Source organism: Lagenorhynchus albirostris, chromosome 15, assembly GCF_949774975.1.
Source record: "Lagenorhynchus albirostris chromosome 15, mLagAlb1.1, whole genome shotgun sequence".
NCBI classification, from domain to species: Eukaryota; Metazoa; Chordata; class Mammalia; order Artiodactyla; family Delphinidae; genus Lagenorhynchus; species Lagenorhynchus albirostris.
This window is the reverse complement of record NC_083109.1, coordinates 65,982,361-66,008,522: the sequence shown is the minus strand read 5'-3', so window position 1 is coordinate 66,008,522 and position 26,162 is coordinate 65,982,361. Positions and strand designations below refer to the sequence as shown.

The 26,162-nt window shown below is 40.9% G+C and overlaps 1 protein-coding gene across 1 annotated transcript in view; it reads left to right on the top strand.

Annotated features, from left to right (window-relative positions):
• The window catches only part of DNAH3 (dynein axonemal heavy chain 3), a 194,695-nt gene that overhangs the window by 131,355 nt on the left and 37,178 nt on the right, over positions 1–26,162 (top strand). Inside the window, exons 42-51 of the mRNA XM_060124014.1 lie at positions 2,637–2,740; positions 4,901–5,195; positions 6,757–6,936; positions 14,201–14,324; positions 14,406–14,562; positions 14,808–14,951; positions 16,144–16,810; positions 18,032–18,197; positions 20,145–20,361; positions 22,610–22,792. Of these exons, the coding sequence (XP_059979997.1) occupies positions 2,637–2,740; positions 4,901–5,195; positions 6,757–6,936; positions 14,201–14,324; positions 14,406–14,562; positions 14,808–14,951; positions 16,144–16,810; positions 18,032–18,197; positions 20,145–20,361; positions 22,610–22,792 (2,237 nt within the window). The remainder of the gene's footprint in view (positions 1–2,636; positions 2,741–4,900; positions 5,196–6,756; positions 6,937–14,200; positions 14,325–14,405; positions 14,563–14,807; positions 14,952–16,143; positions 16,811–18,031; positions 18,198–20,144; positions 20,362–22,609; positions 22,793–26,162) is intronic.

Sequence of the window (26,162 nt, the reverse complement as noted above, 5' to 3'; positions counted from 1 at the left end):
TGCAACAAGAGAGGCCGTGACAGTGAGAGGCCCGTGCACTGCGATGAAGAGTGGCCCCCGCTTGCCGCAACTAGAGAAAGCCCACACACAGAAACGAAGACCCAACACAACCAAAAAAATAAATAAATTAATTAAAAAAAAAAAAAACCATGGGATACCAACTCACAACTGCAATGAGAATAATAAAAAAGATGGAAAACAACAAGTGTTGGTGAGAATGTGGGAAAATTGGAACCCTCACATGTTATAATGGAAATGTAAAATAGTACAGCAGCTTTGGAAAATAGCATTTGGCAGTTCCTCAAAAGTTAAACAAACAAAAGAAAGTTAAACATAGAGTTACCATGTGACCAAGCAATTCCACTCCTAGATATATGCCCAAGAGAAATAAAAACAGATGTCCACACAAAGACTTGTACACAAATGTTCATAACAGCATAATTCATAATGACCAAAAAGTGGAAACAATCCAAATGCCCATCAACTGATGAATGAATAAATAAAATATAGTATATCCATACAATTAAACATTATTCAACAATAAAAAGAAATGAAGTAATAATACATGATACAATGTGGATAAACCTTAAAAACATTATGATGAGTAAAAGAATCCAGTCACAAAAGAACATCTATTGGATGACTTCAATTATATGAAATGTCCAGAATAGTAAATCTATAAAGACAGAAAGTACATTAGTGGTTGCCTAATGTTGTGGGCATGTGGGGAGATGAGGGACGAGAAGAGGATTTGGGAGGTGACAGCTAAGAGGTATGAGGTTTCTTTTTGGTGCAATTAAATGTTCTAAAATTGATTATGGTAATGACTGTACAACTCTGTGAATATTAGTATATTCATACATACATGTTTTTTAGTAAACGATTGAATTGTACAATTGAAATGGGTGAATTATATCATGTGTGAATTATATCTTAATAAATCTGTCATTTTAAAGTTTGTAGATGAGGTGATAAAACCACAGAATCAGAGAAAAAGAGGGGTTGAGAAACCAAAGAAACAAATTGAGATCTAAACAATGCTATTAATGATCTAATAAATGAGAACCAGCAAGGAATAAAGCATACAAGTCTAGACAGCTAACAAATGGCTGAGAGGAAAGGTTTCAGATAACTACACTTGCTACAGAAGATGAAGTCTAAGAGCAATTATAAAGAATATGACTGATATGGAGACCAAACAGTGCTAGTTCCTTTAGTGGGTAACCCAATAAATAGTGTAGACAACATATACTAAGATATAAATGCAGAAAGTTTTCCTAAAATGAAGAACTGCTTCTGTAAATTTTAAGAGTATGCTGTATTCCAAGAAAAACTGATCCAGAATAATTGACCAAAAGAAATAATATGATTAAATTATTGGACTTCCAGGATAAAAGAGATTCCATCGCATCTGTGTAGGAAAGAAAAATCAATAAAAGTGGAAATATCTGATGGGCCTCAGACTTACACACAGCAACCTAGAATGCAAGAAAACACACTGGAACAATGGTCTGCAACATTCTGAAGGAAAGAAAATGTGACATAAGAATACTACTCTTGGGCTTCCCTGGTGGCGCAGTGGTTGAGAGTCCACCTGCCGATGCAGGGGACACGGGTTCATGCCCCGGTCCAGGAAGATCCCACATGCCGCAGAGCGGCTGGGCCCGTGAGCCATGGCCGCTGAGCCTGCACGTCCGGAGCCTGCGCTCCGCAACGGGAGAGGCCACAACAGTGAGAGGCCCGCATACCACACACACACACAAAAAAAGTTTTCCTCACAAGAAAAAAAATTCTATGTATAGTGACAGATTTTATAAGAATAGAATCATTTGACATTACATGCATTATATATTATATATACAATCTTTATTAATATAATTTTATAATGTGATCAGTTCACTGTATATATAAATATTGAATCATTATATTTTATACCTGAAACTAATATAATGTTATTTGTCAGTTATACCTCAATTGAATAAAAAAAAAAAGAAACCACTTTTAGGAACCAGTATCTCTTGTAGTGAATAATGATTATCTGAAGTTTAGCAGGTCCTTCAGTTTCATTTTAGTCTCCTTTTCTTCTAATTTAAGTAAAATTAGATTTAATGTTTTTATTTTTAATAGTGTAATATATAAAAATATAATTATATTTTATGTTGTATTAATATAAATCATATATATATATATATATAGTGTATGATATATAATATCAAATGATCCTATGCTAATAAAATCCTTTCTTTCATCTACCTATACTTCCATCTTTAATATGTTTGTGTGTCTTGAGAGAGGACTGGAAGGGTTGCCATCAAAAGTTATCTCTAAAAAAAAAAAAAGTTCTCTCTAGATGTGAGATTTGGAGCAATTTGTTTTCTTCCTTTTTTGTTCTTTTCAATACTTCCTCTTTATATTATTAAGAATAATTATTTGTATAATTAGCAACTATTATTTCTATACATATAATAAAGTTATTACCCTTTAAAAGTTGTTGTTCCAGGTTATACCGTTACACAACTATGCCAGTACTGGTAGTTACACATTTCAGATGCCTATGGCTGAGGTAGTTAAATACCTCAAATATGAAATGTAAACCCCTGATGTACTAATAACCTATTCTATTTCTTTGGGTACAGGAAGCATCTATGATTTTTATTTCCTCAAGCAAGGTGGTGGACATTGGTACACATGGACAGAGTATATCACCAAAGAGGAGGAAAATATCCCAGCAAATGCAAAGGTAAAAGAGAGTTATTGGCCATGGAACTTTGGTAATGACCTGATATTCAGCAAAGTGGAGAGGTTAACAGCAGGTCTGTGTTAGCATTTTTAAGAACTTACTTTAGAAAAAGGTTCAAACATGAGCTGGACTGAGCCTTCAAAACATGGACTTTAGAATCAGAGAGTCCCAGATTCCTTACTCAGCCTTCACTCTCTCTGCCTCAATTTACTCAACTACACAATAGCAGAAAAAAATACCTAAAGGATGGCTGCAAGGATTGAAGACATTATACATGAATTTGTGGCACACACTGTGTGCTAGATTATGCTGCTGCTATTCTGGTTATTATCACTGTCTATAATGCCAGACGGTCATCAGTCCACCTCTCAGATACCTCAGCCAAAAAGATCCTTGCCTTTTCTTTAAAATCCCCAGAGAAAGATTTCTTTAATCAGAATTCTCAGAAAAATGGGTATTGATTAATAGATTTTCTGGTTAGCAGACAATTCACCTACAACTCCTGCTCATTTCCTTGTGGAAAATTTTTTCCAGATGTGCAATTTCGTGCCTCTATTTGCAGTTATCTAGTGGACATAATTTATCTTTCTGGGGGTGATTGTAGATTGTTCAGGCCCCAGATAGAGTAGTAGGAGGTGGATGGGAAAGTGGAAATACTGATGACAAAGTCAGACACCAGACAGGAGCACAGCTGCTTGGGAAAAGGGTGCAATAAGCAGGAGTGAATGTGTGTTGAGTTCAGGACACACCCTGGAGGCTGTCTTGTAAAGAACCCCACAGCACTGAGGCCCTAAACTTTCATTCTCCTTAAAGAGCTTCATCACCAGAGCTCCAGGGGTTTGAAATCTTGCTGGATTCATACAAATAAAAGTCCAATGCAGAAAATATTTCAGTTCTGCTGGGAATTTTTCCTTTGTCAAAAAATTGTTCTAGCCCCTGAAAATAAAAATCTAAGAAACAAAACCTGCTTTACATTCCTAGTCTTGGTACCTGGTTCTTCATTTAGTATCACTTACTGGCTATGTGTTTGGACAAGTTAGCCAGCCATCCTCCAGTCTCAATTTTTTCATCTGAAAAAGTGAGCTAATAATATACCTGCCTCAGAGGGTTATTAGGAAAGCTGCAGGGAATAACAGAGGCAAAACATCCATAGCTCAACACCTGTTAATTCTCTTCCTCACCCCTTCAATTCCTTTGTTCTATCTGCTCCTTTTACTTTGATCAAATTATTTATCAAAAGAAGCCAAGACTTTTGTCTACCAATAGACACAAGGCCACCATGTTGCACAGTCCCTGTTGGTGCCACTTGCATTATGGTCTAGTTTTGCTTTAGGGGCGCCATTTACATAAACCATAGTGTGAATGGTGCTCCCTAGAGTTGCACAACAGCACAACAGTGGCTCCATGTTCACTAGCCCCTTCTAGTCTAGACATTTAAGTAGTAGACAAATAAGTAATAGGGATTCCAGGAGCTCAAGACCAAGCCCTTAGAGCCCAATTGGAGCCTGAATACCAGGAATAGTATTGCAGTTTCCATATTGGAAAAAGAGTTAACAGGAACAACCAAGAATCTGAGCATTAGGAAAAGCAGATGAGGAACAAGCACAGGGAATGGGGGTCAAGGGTCACACCTAACCCTTCTTGAACAAGCAGTATAGGTGGCGTATGGGAGGTGGACCTTTCCTGGGGCAAGGCAGTCAGCTTGGTTCAGAGGAGTGGTCTCAGACGGCAGTAGCTATAGACCCATCCTTACTGTAATTGGTGTTTATAATATGACATTTCAGTGGTTAAGAATATAAACCTTGGAATCAGACAAGCTGGAATTAAAATCCTTGCATTTCCACTTACTTGGTGTGTAAGTGAGCTCTGGATCTCAGCTTCCTCATCTCTAAAACAGAGTTTCCTCATCTCTAAAATGCCCATATTTACGTGCAAGATTTAATTTAATCCTCAAAACAGCTCAGTGAACTAGGTGCCATTATTATCCCCATTTTACAGATGAAGAAACTAAGGCCCCTGGAGAGGTAAAATACTCAAAATCATAAAGATAAATAAGAGATGGAGCTGAACGGATAGTAAGGATAGAACCCAAGTCTCCTGAATTCCAAGACCCAATCTCCTGGGCTCAGTACCGAGACTCACCATGTCTTTGTGGCACAGGTCTCAGAACTCATCATCCCCACAATGGAAACAGCCCGGCAGTCCTTCTTCTTGAAAACCTACCTGGACCATGAGATTCCAATGCTGTTCGTAGGACCCACGGGCACTGGCAAATCAGTCATCACCAACAACTTCCTTTTCCGCCTTCCCAAAAATACTTATCTGCCCAACTTCATCAATTTCTCTGCCAGAACTTCAGCCAGTCAGACCCAGGATATCATCATGTCCAAGCTGGATCGACGGCGGAAGGGCCTTTTTGGGCCTCCCATAGGGAAGAAAGCAGTGGTATTTGTGGGTAAGGCATTGGCCTGCATCTGGACACACCAAATTCTTCTACTCTAAGCTGCAGCAAAACAGAATCTCCCCTTGTACAGCCACTGTATAGTCCTTTTACTCTCTCTGGGAGATAAACTATTTCTGGTTAATATAATTCAGCATTCCTTCCCTCCCCTCCTATTTTCCTTCCTTCCTTCCTTCCATCTTTCCATCCCTTCTTCTCTCCCTTCCCTCCCTCTCTTCCTTCTTTCATTTTTTGTTTCCTGTCCTTTCCTTCATTCATTACCAAGTATTTGTTAACCATGTACTATAAGCCAACTTTTCAGTAAGTGAGGCACAGTCCAGGCCTTTTTGCCTGAGGGAGGATCCCAGTTTCTCCTGGAATGAAGTTGAGCCTGTGGATCAGGCAAAGTTACTTTACAGTGAGAGGCAGTTAGGTCCAGAAGGGGACTGTGGTGTTTGCCCTCTTGCATCTCCAGAAGCAACTCACACTTTGTGATGAGCTTCTATTCCATTACGTGCCAGATAGATATGTTATCAGTATATGAAGAAATATAATAGTTGCTAAATAAATATTTGTGAAATAAGCACATTGAATTTTCCCAGGATTTTATGTTTACAAAGCACTTGCTCATTTATTTTGTTTGAGCCTCACAGCCCCATCAGTTTATCAGCCACCATTATCACTTTACTAGTCAGTTAATTGAGGCTCCAGAGGTTACATTCCCTGTTCAGGGTCAAACACCTAGAAAATTCTGGAACCACGAGCCGAAACCAGGTTTCTTGGTGCCAAATACATTATCTTTTCCACTCTCTTACTGCTGACTCATAAAATTCTCATTTAGTAATAGTAATGCCCTGCCCTTCTGGGTTATCTCATGTCCTGTCTTTAAAATTCATGTATTGATAGTAAATGTTGCATGTATTTATATCCTTGCCAATTAGTAACAGCTCCCTAAAGGCAGGGATCCTATTTTGTTTCCCTTTCTTTTCCCCCTTTCTCCTTTCCTCCAGTCTTTTCTCCCTTCCTATTTTTATGGTATATCCAAAAACAGATTAAGCTTTGCAGCCAAACAGACCTAGGTCCAAATCTCACTTTTTAACCCTAAGCATACTATTCCATGACCTTCAGTTCCTCACCTCTAACATAAAGGTAATACTCTCTTCCTTATAAAGTTATTATTTTGATTAGATGATATAATATGTATAAAACTCCTAAAATCTTACGTGACACAAAACTGGGCATTTAATCCATGTTCATTGGAGTTTATTGAGTGCCTTCTATGTGCCAGGACTGAGCAATATGCTATTTTAGAAAATCAATCCCTACCCTGGAGGAAATATGGGAAAAAATTAGATGTCTGTTTGTTAATGCCAATCTGTCAATAAAGCAGGAGAGCCCAGAACCCAGGAAAAGCTCTTCCATTATGGTAAGAATGTCCACTGGCTGAGCCCTGTCTAGAGTGAGGATGTAACAACTGGGCACAGACTCTCCCATGGAGGGATAATCATCTGCTACCTCCTGTGAGAGCAAAGGATCCCATAGACTTACAATCTGTGGCCATGGCTTCTTTCCCCAGATGACCTCAACATGCCAGCCAAAGAGGTGTATGGGGCCCAGCCCCCCATTGAGCTCCTGAGGCAATGGATTGACCACGGTTACTGGTTTGACAAGAAGGACACAAACAAGCTGGACATCGTTGATGTGCTGCTTGTGACAGCCATGGGCCCCCCTGGTGGAGGAAGAAATGACATTACTGGTACGTGAAGGAGAGAGTTCATTACTCTTCACCCACCCCCTGCAGAGCCAGACCACCTTCATGGATGGAGGGTTGGTGCAGGGCACTCGTCCTGATGGAAGGTGGAGAAAGGTGTGTTTAGGCTGTAGCCAGAGACACTTGAGTTAGCTTCAAGGAGTGTCATTTGAATATTTCATGTTGGTAGTTGTATGAAATAGGATGGGAAGATGAAAAGAGGATTTGCGGAGTCTTTGGCTAGAGGAACAGAGAGTCCCATGAAGAAGGGAGTTCAGTGTGGACAGCATGTGTTCCAGGAGGGAGGCTAGATCAGAGGTTCTCAACTAAGGGTGCATGACAGATTCACCTGTTGTGTTTCTCATAATTCTTTGGATTGTCAGAGATAGAACACCTAACCCAAAGTGGCCTAAGGAAAATCATAATGATAATAAACAAACAAATAAAGAAGATTTTTTCCCCTGTCATCTAACACTTCAGGAATATATTTTGCTTCAGGTGCAACTTGATCCATCTAGGTCTACAGATTTTCATACTTTTATTCTGAGATACATCCTTGGTTAAGAATCTTAATGCCATTTCCAGACTTAAGATTCTGTGGCCTTGCTCTCCCCTGTGGCATTTGTCTTTTTCATTTGTAAAATAAGGAAGATAAGCAGGGTGATTTTACTTGGGTACACAAACCCATCACCTTCCACTTCAAGTACAGAGTCCAGGGGTACCTTGCCTTGGGTTTGAGTATAACAGGATCTCAGGCACTTGGCATCTATAAATTCAACACTTCTCTCACTAGTGAGAGGGAGAGGAACTTGGTATATTACTTTTCTCTAAGACCTAGTCATTCAATAGGAGAAAATATTTGCAAACCATCTGTCTGATAAGGAGTTAATATACAAAATATGTAAGGAATTCATACAACTCAATAGCTAAACAACAAACAATCTGATTTGAAAATGGATAGAGAATTCGAATAGACACTTTTCTAAAGAAGACATACAAATGGCTAACAGGCACATGAAAAGATGTTCAATATTGCTAATTATTAGAGAAATGAAAATCAGAATCACAGTGAGATATCACCTCACACCTGACAGAATGGCTATTAACAAAAAGTCAAGAGATAACAAGTGCCCTTGTACACTGTTGGTGGAAATGTAAATTGGTGCAGCCACTATGAAAAACAGTAGGAGGTTCCTCAAGAAATTAAAAATAGCACTACCATATGATCCAGCAATGCCACTTCTGGGTATATCTGAAGGAAATGAAATCACTACCCTGAAGAAATATCTGCACTTCCATGTTCATTGCAACATTATTCACAATAGTCAACTCATGGAAACCATCAAAGGGTCCATCGATGGATGAATGGATAAAGATGTACACAAACACACACACACACACACACACAATGGGATATTATTCAGCCATAAAAAAGAATGAAATCCTACCCTTTGTGACAACATGGATGGACCCTGAGAACATTATGCTAAGTGAAATAAGTCAGAGAAAAACAAATACTGTATGATATCACTTACATGTGGAATCTAAAAAAGCCAAACTCATGGAAACAGGAGTAGAATGGTAGTTGCTGGGGTTTAGGGGATGGGGGAAATGGGGAGATGTTGGTCAAAGGGTACAAATTTCCAGTTATAAGATGAATAAGTTTTGGGAATCTAATGTATAGCATGGTGACTCTAGTTAACAACAACAGCAACAATGGCATTGTTACTTGACCTTATTGTGGCAATCATTTTGCAATATCTATATGCATCAAATCATCATGTTGTAAACCCTCAGCTTATGTATGTTATATGTGAATTATATCTCAATAAAACTGGCAGGGGGTGGAGATCTATTCAAAAGGGAATATCTGTTTCCAGTACATATCATGGAAATAGTAATTACTAACATTTGTGCAGCAGTTGACAGTTTTCAGGCTATGTCACATATATGATATTTGAAAAGATCCTATAATAAAGACCAGTGCCCAAAGTCTGCCAGGAACACATCTGTAGTCAAGTGAAATTGGGTTTATTAAGTTGCTGCAGAAAGGGTGTCTGCACAGCATGGAGAACCATGAGAGTGGCTGGTGTAAGAGAGTTAAATGGACTTGTGCTGGGTGATGTGAGGAAAGGCTTAAGGAACCAGGGACTCTGGGATTGGGTAATCTCAGGAAGTGGGGACAATTTGATGAGTGGGTATCTTAATTTTTTTCTCTGCTTGGTAAAGAAGTAGAGTCATTCATATTAGCTAGGGGGGAAGTTTTCATGGTTTCAGAGCAAACTTGTTTCTGTCTTGTTCCATCATAGCTAGGGAGTGACCTCGTCTGATGTTGATATTTAATGGAATTGTGTTCAGTGGAGAACTAACAGCCTAGCTGATATTTGCCAGACCAGCTGCCAGCTTTCAGGGCTGAGATGGGAAACCTGAAGCTCAAGGCAGTGTAGTGTGGTGGCTGAGAGTATGGCTTGGCAGAAGACTGATCTGGGTTTAGGTAACATTAACAAACATTAAGTACTATTAGTATCCTTATCATCAAAAGAGTAAGTGAATTTCTCAAGTTCACACAACTGTAAATGGTTCCAGATCAATGTGTAAAATATTATTCTGGCTTTTTTTTTAAAAAAAGAAAAACCTACATATGTCAATACATAAGTATAGTGGAGTATATATATATATATATATATATATATATATATATATATATATAAAATACTTATGTACTGACATATGTATTTTCCTTTTTTAAAAAAAATGCCATATATATATATTGAAAAGAGTTTTGGGAAAAATGGCAGCAGCTGTGCCAGAATCATCGTTTTTGGCTCTTCCCAAATTCCCCTGAACAGAGCAACTAGATAGCAAAACCAAAAACCTATAAACAACATTTACAACAAAACTAGCTGGCAGAGTATTCCCCACGTATTCTAAAGTATAATTGGTGGGAACAAACCACTGGCAGCTACAAGACCCACATGTTATCTGCCTCTGTGCGGGAGAAAGCAGAGGGAAGTATTGAGACATCTAACAGACCTGAGAATGGTTGAACCCCAAAGTAGCAAACAGGTATTCACTGATAAGCATGGCAGCCAATCTGAGAACAGGAGCTGAAGTTGGCAGGACTTTTACCTTCTCAAATAACAAGTAAGCACAATGAATGTGCAGTGAGCTCTGAGGGACTAGAGCATTATAGCCAGTTGTGATTTCTCTAAACTAACAACCCAGGTCTCCCATACAAGGTGAGACCCTACACTGAAGAGAAACTGGAGTTGAATCAGAAGTGAGCAAGTTAAGATTACTAGAAACAAAGGAAAGAGAAGGTCAAAATGAGAGTGAGAGAGAGGAACAGAGGCAGGAAAGTTCAGAAAGCAAGTCACTATATTTTTGAACACTTAAGAAATCAACAGAAAAGGAAACTTTGTGGAGTTAGAAAAGGCATCTGAGTCAAGCCTTCTCTAATTGCATATATAAAAATGAGCAAAAAAAAGTATTGAGGTCATGTTTCATAAAAATTAATGTAGGAAGGAAGAGAGTAGAGAAAAACACCCCTACTTCAAAAGCACAACAGAAAGACATACTTTAAAAACTTTAATCTATTACTTCAAAATAATCTGAAAGACACTGATGAGATAATACAAGGCAGGAAAGAATGACATAAATCAGAATTAGAAAAACTTAGAAATTGAATGATGGAACTCAAGAATTAGGGAAAAAAAGTTACCTTAGAAATGAAGCCAAAACTAAAAGGAGCAAAAATAGAATAAATACAATCAGTAATGCCTTAAGAAATAAAAAATTAGAAGGAATTTTTTCATCAGAAAAAAAATAAAGACATACTACAGCATCGATGAACCTTAAAGACATTATGTTAGTGAAATAAACCAGTTACAAAAGGACAAATATTATATGATTCCACTTATATGAGGTACTCAGGTTCACAGAGACAAAAAGTAGAATGGTTGTTACCAGAGGCTAGGGAGAGGGAAATGGGAAGTTAGGGCTTCATGAGTTTCAGTTGCAGAAGATGAAAAGATTCTGGAGATAGGTGGTGGTGATGTTCACACAACAATGTGAATGTGCTTGATGCCACTAAACTGTACACTTAAAAAATGGTAAATTTTATGTTATGTATATTTTATCACAATAAAATTTTTTTCTAGAAATGAAGAAAGGAGCTAAAAGGTTTGAGAGAAAGTAACAAATATTAAAGTTAGGTAGAGGAAATCCAACATACAACTAACAGGAGTGTCTAAAGAAGAAAACTGAAGTTTCTTCAAAGAAGAAAACAGAACTAATAATAAAAGCTATAATCCAATAAAATGCGCCCCCCAAAAAAGTATTTTTGAAAATTACATATTGAAAAGGTACATTGTGTACCTAAGAATACAGACTCAAAAAGGATCATTACCAAGACTAGTAAAATCACTGGACTTTAAAGAAAAAGAAAACTAGATCATCTTAAGAATTTTCAACTGCAATCTTTATGCTAGAGAAAACGGAATAACATATTTGTGATACTTGAGGGAATACAATGAGAGTCAAGGCTTCTGTTGCCAGCAAAGCTGACCTTCAAGTATAAAATAAAAACTATTATCAACATGCAAGAACTCAGAGACTTATTTCCATAAGCCCTTTCTCAGGAATCTGTTAGAAAATGGGTTTCACATGATCAAAATAGCTATAAAGAGATCAATATAACAACTGGTAGTGAGCATTACTTAATGTGGTTATTTGTTGAACTAAGACTACATGGGATGGATTGTAACATATAAAGCCTATATGATTTGATGATGTAGATATTGAACAGTTGAAAATGGAGGGGGATGAGGATAGCACATACAAGAAGTTTTAAACTCTTCTGTTATTGTAATTGGTGGCGGTAGTATATTCTTATGCTGAGTGTGTTGTATGTAAAAAGTAGAATTATATGAATGAGTAACTATAGTATTTTCTGTTTCTACTGTCCCTTGTGTGCTTGAGAACCAGGACTCAGTGTGGAGAAAAGGAAATCAAGACGTACTATAGAAGAAGTTAAGAAAAAGCCCTGGAGTCCTAAATTTGAAATATCAGTACTGACTCATGTTCCAGGTCTAAAAAGTAATAACCAACTCATTAACAATAAGAATTCTTAGCACCCAGACTGTGGTCTTGAAATCCAGTTTCCTACTAAAATAAACAAGGCTTCTTGGAGAAATGGCTTATTGCATGTCTGGGGCAGGAAATATACAAGATGTATCTGTAACGTCTTCATATATGCCTGTAACGTTTTCATATATCCAATCATGAGAAAGCTTTCAAAGACTACAGGGCCCTGTCAAAAGCATTCAGTTAACAACACAAGGAGGCTCTAACTGGCAAATATGGAGAAATTTGAGCTTCAACAATGATAGTAATTTAAATGGATTGAAATTTATCAAAAGATATTTAAGTCTATGAATCAGTAATAACAATCATAGCTGGTCATCTTCAGAGGATGATAAAACACCAGTTCATTATCTTGAAAACTGATAAATAAATGGAAAGAAGCAAGCATTTATTTTGACTTTCTTATATGAAGTATACCACTGTATAAGCAAATAGATGAAGGGGAAGTGTCCCTTCTGAAAATAGTCCTAATATTTTAATAAACTATATAGTAAATGAAAAAGAAATTATATAATCAGAATATCATCATTTGGCAAACTTCAGTGAATTAATGGATCTAGCCATTGAGAATCAGTAGCTACCAACGTTGCAGAGGGAGAGACAACATCATGTGCCCTCTGATGAAGGACTACACCACCACCTATAGTGTGGCCAAAGAGGTGGAACCTGAATCTGATTAAGTCTCTAGGTACAGCTGCAAATTGGTGGGAAATACGAAGGGCAGAGGAACCAAGTAAATTATACCATGTAATCCTGACTGTGGAAACTTCTACAGATCAAACAGTCCAGCTATTCAACAGACAGAAGATAAAAGAAAGGGATGGAGGGGGGAACCTATAGATTAAAAGAGACTTAAAAGACATATCAATTTTTTTAAATGAGCGGGATTAAACTCTGGTATCTAGAAATGAACACATGGTTAATAAAGATGCAAGATAGCAATCACTTTAAAAGTCAGGATAGTGGCAACTTTTGGAGGGAGAAATGGAGAGGTCTGTGACTGGGATGGGATATATGGAGGGGCTTCTATGGAGGGCTGGCAAAGTTGTATTTCTTGACATGGATGGTAGATGTAAGGATGTTAACTTTATAATGATTCACTAAACTATACATTTGTTTTGTGTGGTTTTCTATATCTGTGCTTTACTTTATATAGAAAAATACTTTTAAAAGAAGATATGCAGGCAAATCTATAGAGACAAAAATTAGATTATTAGTTGCCAAGGGCTGCAAGGAAGTGGGGAGTGACTGCTAGTGGGTAAAGGATTTCTTTTTGGGGTGATTAAAATGTTCTGCTATTGATTGTGGTAATGGTTGCACAACTAAAATCCTAAAAAATCATTGAATTGTGTACTTTAAATGGATGAATTGTATAGTATGTGAATTACATCTCAATAAAGCTGATACCTAGTATAACTATAAATATATAGGCATCTAACATTGGGTATATAGATACAAATACAGAGATGTAAGAATGTCAGACTAACAGTGGGGAGGGGAGAGAGAATGGATTTCGTGTGTGGGAGGTAAGGGATACTTTCTATAAAAGTATTTCTGAATTGTTTGATTATTTTACAATGATCATATATTGCCTTTACCTTTTTTTTTTTTTTTTTGCGGTACGCGGGCCTCTCACCGTTGTGGCCTCTCCCGTTGCGGAGCACAGGCTCCGGACGCGCAGGCTCAGCGGCCATGGCTCATGGGCCTAGCCGCTCCGCGGCATGTGGGATCTTCCCAGACCGGGGCATGAACTCGCGTCCCCTGCATCGGCAGGCGGACTCTCAATCACTGCGCCACCAGGGAAGCCCTGCCTTTACCTTTTAACAACCTTGAGCACTGGACTAGCACTATTACCAGAACTTCTGCAATCATGGAGACGTTCTATATCTGTACTGTGCAATACAACAGCCACTAGTCACATGTTATCCTTGAGTAGTTGAAATGTGGCTAGTGAGACTGAGGAACTAAATTTTAATGTTATTTAATTTTCATAAGGCTGCCATATTGGACAGCACAGCTCTAGAACATTAAGGCAGAGGGAAAACTCTTCTATATCTCAGGATCTCTAGGCCCAGGAGGTAAGTGTGAGAATATATGCACACTCACACCTGTGCGTGTTTTCCAGGACGATTCACTCGCCATCTGAATATCATTTCCATCAATGCCTTTGAGGATGACATTTTAACCAAGATTTTCAGTTCAATCGCTGACTGGCACTTTGGAAAAGGGTTTGATGTGATGTTCTTAAGGTAAGAGGTTCCTGTGTTATTGGCCTGGGGTCCTCAGTTCTGGCCCCTCTTTAACTGGTCTGCCTTCTCCTTCCTCCCAAGGTATGGAAAGTTGCTGGTACAAGCTACGATGACAATTTATAAAGCTGCAATGGAGAATTTCTTGCCAACTCCCTCCAAGTCACACTATGTCTTTAACCTGCGGGACTTCTCACGGGTGATCCAAGGGGTATTGCTCTGCCCTCACACCCACCTACAGGTCAGCCGCTATCATTTCTGTTATCAAGTTCATTCAGTGATATCCTTGGCTACATGGAATATACAATGATAAGAGTAATATCTAACTTCTATCAAGCATTTAATCTATGCTAAGCATTGTGCTAAGTATTTTGTAAGCATTATCTCATTAAAGCCCCATATCGACCCCAGGCTTTAGAAACTATTTGAGAACTACCACCTCAGTCACCACCTGCCATTTATTCAAATAATTAACTGGATTTTCAGGATGTAGAAAAGCTTATCCGGCTTTGGATCCATGAGGTTTACCGGGTCTTCTATGACCGTCTGATTGATCATGAGGACAGACAGGTCTTTTTCAACACGGTGAGGGAAACCACCTCCAATTGCTTCAAGCAGTCTGTGGAAAAGGTAAGCCAGACCCTGTGATCATTTGGCCTCAGAAATTGCCCCAAATATTTGACCATGCTAGTCTCAGATTTCAGATTGTCTTCCTACTAGAGACTTAGAGCTCCACTTTCTGAATCTCAAGAAACAGTGTATTGAGCCAACTAATCACTCAGTTTGCTGATATAATAGTTGGCCCAATTTCACTTCACTTCCCTGGTAACATATAAGTTTGGATACATTCAAACTTATGGTTTATGATATGATGTTATTGTTTATGATTAATGTAAAATGCATTTGCAAGGTCAGTTAATTTGTGAGTTGAGAAATAAATACACCATGAATTTTCATGGTTTGATTGATGCCTTGGTAAAGCCCGAGTGAAAGATTGTCATGGTTTCCCATTTGTAAATATTTCCTCTTTTCTATTCTTTTTTTTTTTTTTTTTTTTTTTTGCGGTACGCAGGCCTCCCACTGTTGTGGCCTCTCCCGTTGCGGAGCACAGGCTCCGGACGCGCAGGCTCAGCGGCCATGGCTCACGGGCCCAGCCGCTCCACGGCACGTGGGATCTTCCCGGACCGGGGCACGAACCCGTGTCCCCTGCATTGGCAGGCAGACGCTCAACTGCTGCGCCACCAGAGAAGCCCTCTCTTTTCTATTTTGATATAAGTAAAGTTTTAAGCCTATGTATTTGCATCATCTAGTTCTACCTCTATTCTTAAGAAGCTACAATTTCTCCAAAGAAAAAATTACAAGTGTTTCATGTTGCATCCAGGGGCCAAGTGCAGAAGCACTGCCAGTTTTTAATATCAGGACGAAGAGGCATCTAAAACATTTCTACTCTAGGTACAGAGTGGGGACCAGGGAAATGCCCGCACTTCTATTTGGTGAAGGAGCAAATACATTAAAAATGATGCCATCTTTCGACTACCTCCTCTTGGGATCTTACAATCTGACCACCAATGTTTTAATCACTTAGCAAACAGATTGACCCTTGCTTTCACACTCTTTTCTCAAATGTCCTTTCATCATAGTCTTTACAACCACGAGATCCACATATTTTGTTTAAAGAAAAAAAAAATGTTGATGAACCATGACTTTGAAGAATGCTCAGAGGAAACAAATACATCCCCTGCTCCCTCCCTCTACATCTCTCAGTACCATGGTGGCTGGGGCTACTGGCTGAATGCCTAGTTGAGACTTACCTTTCCCACAGGTCCTCGTCCACCTGTCACCCACTGGAAAGATAGTTGATGATAATATCCGTAGCCTCTTCTTTGGAGATTTCTTCAAGCCAGAAAGTGACAAAAAAATCTATGATGAGATCACTGACTTAAAACAGCTCACAGTGGTCATGGAGTATTACCTGGAAGAGTTCAACAACATCAGCAAGGCCCCCATGTCCTTGGTCATGTTCAGGTTCACCATCGAGCACATCTCCAGGATATGCAGGGTCCTGAAGCAGAACAAAGGCCACTTGCTGCTGGTGGGCATTGGGGGCAGTGGGCGGCAAAGTGCCAGCAAACTGTCCACATTCATGAACTCATATGAGCTATGCCAGATCGAGATCACTAAGAGCTACTCAGGCAATGACTGGCGAGAGGACCTGAAGAAGATCATGCTACAGGTCGGTGTGGCCTCCAAGAGTACTGTGTTCCTCCTCACCGATAACCAGATCAAGGACGAGTCATTCATTGAGGACATCAACGTGCTTCTGAACACGGGAGACGTGCCCAACATCTTCCCCGCTGACGAGAAGGCTGACCTTGTGGAGAAGATGCAAATGGCAGCAAGGACAGAAGGCGAGAAGATTGAAGCCACTCCTCTTTCTATGTATAACTTCTTTATTGAGAGAGTAAAAAACAACCTTCACATTGTCCTTGGTAAGAAGAAGCAAATTCAGTTTGCCCTTTTCCTCCGGGTATTTCAGGGTCTCCTGTGCCTTAAGTCCGTTCCTCTTACCGTGGTACCAGGAATGATCCAGCCAAGGCACTCACTCGCCCACGGGTCAGTGCCTAGAATTCCTTTGGAAACTTCCACTGTCCTGAACAACTGTTTTAAACCTGTTCCACTCTCCTCAGTTCTCGGAATTCTCCTCTGAACCCTCTCCTTCCTTTTAGTACAGTACCCGGCAACCTCACAGAACAGCACCTGGAGTTCTTCTCTCTATGAACGATATCTCCAGTCTATCCAGAAACTTAGGGGTCGTGTTTAATACTTCTCTCTTATTACCATGTCCTGTCAGTTTTCGCCTTCTCTCTCGCATATCTACCCACTTATCTCTACCTCTGCCACCTTCATATTAGCTAAGCCGCTATCATCTCACCCAGACCTCACCTCTACAGCCTTCTAACTGTTCTATGTCTACTCTGTCCATTCCAGACCTTTATGTTCCACTGAGTCAGGATGGGGATTTTTTTTTCATGTATTGCAAATGTGATCGTTGTATATTTACACACATACACAAATTAAAACACCTAAATTGCTTTCTATTCAGATAAAGACCAAAATTCCTAACCTATAGTCTTATGAGGCAACCTGCCAGGCTGTCCCCTCCATCCTCTCCACTCTCATCTCCAACCAAGCTTCCCCTTCTCTCTTTTTTAGCCACGCTGACCTCCTCACGCTTTCACCTGTGCATTATGCTTCCTCCCACCACACTGGGTCTAAATAAACAGTGAAGGGAATTTGGAGCATAGAATCCAACCTCTGTGGTTGGATGGGGATGGGGTCAGAAACAAGCTGATGGCCCCACAGCTCCCTTATGTCTGTGAGTCAGGACAAACAGAGCACGTGGGTCAAAGGGCTCAAACCACTCTGGCTATGTGACCCTAAGGATCTGGAAGGGACAATGTGGATACTGGAGATGAGCCAGAAGGTATTGTAATAAACGGAATTCCCATCACAAAGTGTCCTGAAAATATCCCATGATTCCCCCTGTGCTTCCCAGGCACTCATCCTGACTATTCCCAATCACACCCTGGAGTGCCAATAGGAAACATGACTGCTCCCTTACCCCACCAGAATCCTTGGAAAGACCTGCCTGTCCCTTTCAGCCTCCTTGACTTGGAGAAAGAGAACTAACAAAGTCTACTTTTCATTAGCCATGAGTCCGATTGGGGACGCCTTCCGGAACCACCTGCGGATGTTCCCTTCCCTGATCAATTGCTGCACAATTGACTGGTTCCAGTCTTGGCCCACAGATGCCCTGGAATTGGTAGCCAACACATTTCTAGAAGATGTGGAGCTCGATGACAATATTCGGATAGAGTAAGTGTTAGCTGCATTTTAGTACGGCAACCAAATATTTCAAATGAAAATCTAGATATTGGCTCTATTCTTGTTGCTGTTTCAAAACTTATCATTTTATGTAAAAAAAAGTCTTATATTTTTAAATCACATTTAGATATTTAATAAAACACCTTTGCTGATAAAGAATAACATTTCATTGTTCAGAATTGTCCTAGGGATGCACTGTTGTCATAGCTATGAGAACCTGGATATAATACTATTGCTATTTCAATAGTCTTAGAGCATGCATTCTCAAGAGGGGTGATATTGCTGCCAAGGGGATGAAAACTGGTTCTTGTGAGGATTTTTTGTTATGAAAATAACTTTTTTTTTGTATAAAGCACAGATATACAAACGAAAAAAAAAAGCACTGAATTTTGGCTACAGTAAGAGAAGGGTTAAGACTGTTGACCACTCTAGGTGTCCCATGAAGGCAGGGGTCATATCACCTTCTTGTATACTTCTGTATCCTTAGTGCCTAGCAAGTGCCTGGTACATAGTAGGTTCAATTACTGCTTATTAAATGAATGAATAGAAAATGAAGGAATAGGTAGCGGTCAGAATATTCATGGCTTTTAAGAACTTTGAACTTTGTTCTCTAGGTCAGAAGACCCTTAACCTGGGTCCATAGGCTCATGAACAGAATTCAGAGGGACAGTGAATGTGAGTGGGGAAAAAGTACATCTTCGTTTTCACTGACATCTAACTGATACTTTGTATTTCTTTCAATGAATGTAGGCAATAAACCCCAGAAGGATTGTGTGACTTTGTTACCAGTAGGAATCACAGTTATTTTCATAACTCACTCAGTCATTACAGATGCCCCAAATACATCATTTCCTTGAAAATGATGGTAGTTGTTAGATCTGCTGTCCAGTCTTACTATTTAATGCCACAGTCGGCAAATGATGATCCGTGGACCAAGTCTAGTTCACAGCCTATTTTCGTAAATAATGTTTTATTGGGCAACAGCCATGCACACTACAGTGGCAGAGTTGAATAGTTGCTCTTGAGACCATGTGGCTCACAAGGCCTAAATTTTTTTTTTTTTTTTTAATTTTTGGCTGCGTCAGGTCTTAGTTGCGGCACGTGGGACCTTGGTTGGGGCATGCGGGATCTTTCGTTGCAGCGCACGGGCTCTTTGTTGTGGCGCACAGGCTTTTCTCTAGTTGTGGCCTGCAGGTTTTCTCTCTCTAGTTGTGGTGCACAGGCTCCAGGGTGCATGGGCTCTGTAGTTTTGGCATGCGGTTCCAGAGCACATGGGCTCTGTAGTTTGCGGCACACAGGCTCTCTAGGTGAGGCACGTGAGCTCAGTAGCTGTGGTGCGGGCTTAGTTGCCCCGCAGCATGTGGGATCTTAGTTCCCTGACCAGGGATCAAACCCACGTCCCCTGCATTGGAAGGTGGATTCTTTACCACTGGACCACCAGGGAAGTTGTCCCACAAAGCCTAAAATATTTACTATCTGGTCCTTACCAGGAAGAGTCTGCTGATCCCTGATTTAATGCATAAATAAAATCACACATATTACTATATCATAAATTTGGTTTTTAAAATATTTTGAAAACTCTTTCAACATAATTGGGTTCCTTTGTAACCCTCTATATATTACATTATGCATTTTAAAACATTATTCTGCAAAGTCCAGAGTCTTCACCAAACTGACAAAGGTTAAGAACTCCAGCTTAAGCCCTGGTGAGTCACAAAAGTGATTAAAGGTAGAAATTACCTAATCAACGATCATTCTAGGAAGAATATATACTTCCCCAATCATTCTCGAGGCTCTGTTGACATGCTTCACAGAATTTGGGATTCTAGTAGGCCATAGTGAGCGGCTTTCTCACATCCTCACATCTGTGAACCGAGGCTGTACTGGATCTCTCTGGAGCACGTTGGGCCTGCCTGACCACCTTTGTGTCCTCGGCAGGGTCATCTCCATGTGCAAATATTTCCAGGAGAGTGTGAAAAAGCTGTCGCTTGATTATTACAACACACTTCGCAGACACAACTACGTTACCCCCACCTCCTACCTCGAATTGATCCTAACCTTCAAGACGCTCCTGAATAGGAAGAGGCAAGAGGTGGATATGATGAGGAACCGCTACCTGACAGGCCTGCAGAAACTTGAATTTGCCGCTTCACAGGTGAGCGCTGCCAAAATAGTACAGGGACAAAGGGGTCCAAGACCGATTGGATGCGGTAAAGCACTTGTTCAGGTGCAGAAGTCAAGAGAGCACCAAATAAAATAAAGACAGCAAAAAAAATAATAAATTAAAAAAATAAATAAATAAAGACAGCCTCTGACCCTGTGCTCGCAGAACTCACCTCACTTGCTTGGCCTAAACCCAGCCCTGTCTATCTTTAAGATTTTGATGTTTTGTTCATCATGGATCTTTTTGAACTAATTTAACTTTTTACAACATTACAGTAAAATACTATTTATCTTGAATACTGAGTTCTTTGGAGCCCCCTTAAATTTTGTGCCCAAGGCAAGTGCCTTACCCACCTCACCCCTGCCCCAGCCCTGGATACTCTCGTGGGGAGCTGGGCAGAATAAGACAGTGGTTAAGAGCAGGGCCTGGACTCAAATTCCAGCTTTATAACTTATCAGCTATAGAACCTTGACGATGTTATTTCACCTCTTAGGGCCTAGTTTCCTCTTCTATAAAAAGAAGTGATAATAACAGGCTTCACTTCATAGGGCTATTATGAAGATTAAATGGGCTGACACAAGTGTAACCCTTAGCAAAATGCCTGGCATATAAGTTAGTGATTGATTTGTGCTTGAGCCACTTGACACAACCACACTAAGGCATGGATTTTCAGCACCAATAAAGAACTAAGGAAGGGATATATGTATATGTCTAACTGATTCACTTCGTTATAAAGCAGAAAGTAACACACCATTGTAAAGCATTTATACTCCGATAAAAACGTTAAAAAAAAAAAAAGAACTCAGGCAACTGAATGGTTTGCAGTAGGTTGACCTGTCAGTGAGTATAGCAGACCCACCAACATGCAGCACAGGGATGGGGAAGAACATCAGGAGTGCCTCTGTTGCTCTGCTCCTGCAATTGCTGGGTCCAATTCAGGGTCCTTAGCTTTCAGAGAGATGTTGAAAATTGGAGTCTCTCCAGACAAGGGTGAGCAGACTGTGTTGAGCAGCAAAATGACCTGAGACAGTCTAGACCAGTAAAGAGAATGTGGTGCCAGTTAACATTACGTGAGCCCTACCACGTGCCTGGTGCTGTATAGGAGGAAGGTACTGTTATCACCACATTACGCACAAAGAGACCAAGGACCCAGAGAGGCCAGGCAACTTGCCCACGATCACACAGCTTCATGAGTAGCTGGTGCAAGTTGTGAGGCCAAAACTGAAACTTAGGTCTGCGTGACTGCAGAGTCTGTGTTCCTAATCAGGCCAGCATGCTATGCTGCTTCTCTCATGTGGGCTTTCTGTGGACAGTGGGTTCAAGGTCATGAAACTCTCTTCAGGTAAGCATCTGAGCTGCCTTCGAAGGCAGAATCAGGACCAGTGGGGAAAAACTGCCCGGGGGTAAATTCTAGCTCCTTATCTGGAAATCTAATGTGTTCAGCTGCCTGAAAAATGGCCCAGCTCCCCTGAGAGGTGGTGAGCTCCTCACCGTTAGGAGTGTTCAAACAGTGGCCAGAAAACTACTTGGCAGAAAACTACTTTTCTAGAGAGCATCAGACTGTTGGGAAAAAACGGCCTTGAAAGTTCCTTCTATCCCAGCTCTCTCAGTCATGTATGATTCCTTCACAGCCTTAAAAAATGTAGAGTTTTTTTCCTCCTAACTTTCTTTTGTTCTGTCTTTCGCTGCCCCCAACACTAGAGTGTAGGCTCAATGCAGAAGGAATATCTCTTTTTTTTTTTTTTTTTGCTGGACGCGGGCCTCTCACTGCTGTGGCCTCTCCCGTTGCGGAGCACAGGCTCCGGACGCGCGGGCTCAGCGGCCATGGCTCACGGGCCCAGCCGCTCTGCGGCATGTGGGATCCTCCCGGACCAGGGCACGAACCTGTGTCCCCTGCATCAGCAGGCAGACTCTCAACCACTGCGCCACCAGGGAAGCCCCAAGGAATATCTTTTTTTAAGTGTTGTATCTTTAAAAAATTTTTTTGTTTACTGTTATATGTTTAGTGCCTACCACAGAGCTTGGTAACTACAAGACATAGCATGAACTCAGTAACGAAATATTGAAAGATCAAAGAGAGAAACTCCAGCCAACAAATATGTACCCAGTACCATTAAAATCATTAGTATTTTCTGCGTGTGTCATAGGTTAGAGAATCGTTTCAACTTTTGCCAGCCATGCCATTTTCGGCATTGACATAGCTGACCCTGCACCCCTCCCACCTTCCTCTCCTTGTTAGGTGGCCATCATGCAAGTAGAACTGACTGCCCTCCAACCCCAACTCATTCAGACCTCTGAGGAGACCGCTAAGATGATGGTGAAAATTGAAGGGGAGACGCGAGAAGCCGATGCCAAGAAACTTCTGGTGCAAGCCGATGAAGAAGAAGCCAATGCTGCTGCCGCCATTGCTCAAGGAATCAAGGTATAAACTGTGAGAGAGAAGAAAGGGAATCCGCATTTTCAGGGTTCATCTGTTATCTCACTAGAGCCTAACAAAGTCTTGCAGGATATGCATGGTCATGCCCATCTTGCAGAGGAAAAATGTGAGGCTTGAAAGGATGCTTTCCCAGCATCACACAGCCAGTAAATGACACCTGGCTCTCTCCAGGAAGCATTACTGTTTTACAAATACTCTCCATCTCGCTCAGCGTCAGGTCCTATAAGCCCCAACAAGATCTAACCTTATCTCTTATTACTTTCCCCTCATTGACTCTTCTGCCCACACCAGCCTCCTAGCTATTCCCCCAAACAAACACAAGGCATGTTCCCATCCCAGGGCCCTTGCACTGGCTGTTCCCTCTGGCTATCTCCTTCACCTCAATCATGTTTTTGCTCAGATGTGGCTGGCATGTCATAGGTGTGGAGTAAATATTTGTCACATGACAGATTGTTGAATCTAGAGGACCCCATTTGAAGGTAATTCTTATACCAAAGAAGAACAGTCCTGGGAAGGGCTTCACCTATATTCAGATATTAGAAGAAAATCTGATTAATGTTCATGTTATATATTTCCCCAAGCACTTTCAAGTATACGGTTCCATTATCACAATGACTTTGGACTTACTAATGACAACCATCAATATCTAGAAGTCAACAACACTGAGGTTCAGTGGTAAATTGACTTTGCAGAGCCGCACAGCTAGTTGGTGGGATCAGACTCCAAGGCTCTTGGCACTTAGCTGAAGATGCTTGTCCCTGTGTCTCCACTTAGCAGTTAGAAATTTCTTCTGACCATTCTTCAAACAAGAGCTTGCTTCCAAATAAAATGGTTTGCTTACATTGGTCGATTCTTTTTAAGCTAATGGATCATCTTTCCCCCGTAACAAGGATAATAAATGATGTCAGGAGTACTGCAGAGTTGATTACATTTCATCCGCAAGCACTGTGCTTCACACGCCTCAAACAGCCCTGCTGCTCTGTGCACTGCTAAGCCACAGAGGTCATTTTTATTTTATTTTTTGGGGTGTTTTTTTGGGGGGGCCTGTGTCAGGTCTTAGTTGTGGCCCACACGCGGGGTCTTCATTGTGCAGCGTGTGGGCTCCAGAGTGTATAGACTCATGCGCTTCTCTCTAGTTGTGGCTGGCGAGCTCAACAGCTGCGGCGTGCGGGCTTAGTTGCCCCACCCTGCGGCATGTGAGATCTTACCTTCCCGACCAGGGATTGAACCTGCACCCCCTGCATTGTAAGGTGGATTCTCAACAACTGGATCACCAGAGAAGTCCCCACAGAAGTCATTTTTAATTATAATTTTTTTAATCATAGAAACAAATGGTGTCATAACACATACAAAAGAATTTTTAAGAGCTCAACTTTAACACCTTTCCAATTTTCCAAGTTTTCCTCTACTTCCTGTTTATACACGTGGATAGTTTTGGTATTGCAATCATAGCATAATTGTGATTTGCTTTATGCTTTTTAATTTCCTTAACAGCTTATCACAAATGTTTTTCCAAAATGTCATATAATCATTTTAATGACCATTTTAAGTAGGTGCTTCACCTCTCAAGTGGCCATTCCCCTATTGGGCATTGAAGTCTGTTCCTTCCTGCCTTGTTTTCAGTGTTTCCAGAGTATCAACTGGAATCTCTCAACAGAGCTTTGGAGTTTTAAAAATGCACATGCCCAGACCCCACCCAGACTGACTGAATCAGAATCTCTGGGTGTGGAGCCTGACATGAGGATGCCCTAAATGCCCCTCAGTGACTCTGATGCAGAGTCAGCGTTGAGAATCACTGCTAGAGTTTGTAACTCTAAATGTTACCATTAGAGGCCTTTTGAGTCACCTAACAAACAAACTTGCTAGAATCCAGGCCTCAACCTTAGGAAAGAAGCAGAGCTGCCGGGCCACTAGTTGTCTGGCACATTACAGGAAAGTGACCCAGAACTATCAATAATAGGGCACCAGGGGCCCCTGGGGTGGTTGACATCTACTGAGAATCCAAGGATGTAGCTGAGCCAATGCCGGTAGCCTCCTCGGCCACCGAACCCTTTCCGAAGCTGGCCGTGGGAAGCAGCAGGGGCAGCCCTGGTCCTGCCCCTTGTCTCGCACTCTGGCACATTTCCTAGGGCTGAAGAAGGGGCAAAACTAAATTGCCCCCGGGACCGAGCCATTCTTACCATGCAAAGCAGGACCTTCCATTTTGATACTGGGGACATCTAACGTGGCTCCTCTGGGGGTGGGGGTTAATATAAGGAAGCCAAATAAAACCTTGCTATAAACTGATAGGAAAAGCAGAAAACCTGAAATAAAGAATCCATGATACACACATGCGTGTACATATACACATGTGCACACACCTGTACGTAAGAAGGTGGAACCTCCTTTATTTTGTTTGCTTATCACAATGAACGTGCAGGACAGAGACTTCGACACATGCTACTTTTAACATTCTCTTTTGAAGTTTCACTTCAGTCATGGCTGTGTGATCGGTCCCTGCGCTGGGAGACTAACAGAAAATTCACTGAGTGGGGAGCCAGGGGCCCAGGATTGGAGCTTGGCTCGTTGACTAACCAGCTTTGTGACCTTGGCTAACTCATTTTCCCTCTCGAGTCCTCGTTTCATTGTTGTTGTTGGAGGAGGATTTGGTAATTGAACTGCTAAATGCAGTTGTATTTGCAGAGGATTGGGTCCAGCCCTCCCCACCCCACCCCACCCCCCGGCCCACCCCACAGATACCAAAATCCGCAGATGCTCAAGCCCCTGCCGTCTGCCCTCTGGACCCGTGGTTCCAAATCTACAGGTACAGAGGGCCAACTGTAATCTATGAAATTCTGAAATCTTATAATGTTAATCTTCCCTTTTTTAAAAAAAAATTGAGATATAATTCACATACCATGAATATTCACCTTTTTAAATCATGCAATTCAGAGGTTTTAGTATATTCACAAAGTTGCACAACAATCACCACTATCTACTTCTAGAACATTTTCATTACCCAAAAAGAAACCTGTACCCATTAGCAGTCGCTAGCCATTTCTCCCTCTGCCTAGCCCCTGGCAACCACTAACCTACCTTCTGCCTCTGTGGATTTTCCTTTTACGCACAATTCATGTGAATGGAATCATAGAGGGGGTGGCATTTTGTGTCTGTCTGGCTGCTTTCACTTAGCATAATGTTCTCAAGGTTCATCCGTGTTGTTGCATTCATCCGAATTGTCACTTCATTTCTTTTTATGGCTGAATAATATTCCATTATGTTAGCTTTGCTTTCAAACAAAGAAATAATGGGCAAAACATATACGGTCTCCTTTTCCCAGAACTCACTACCCAACTCTAATCTCTATCCCCATTCC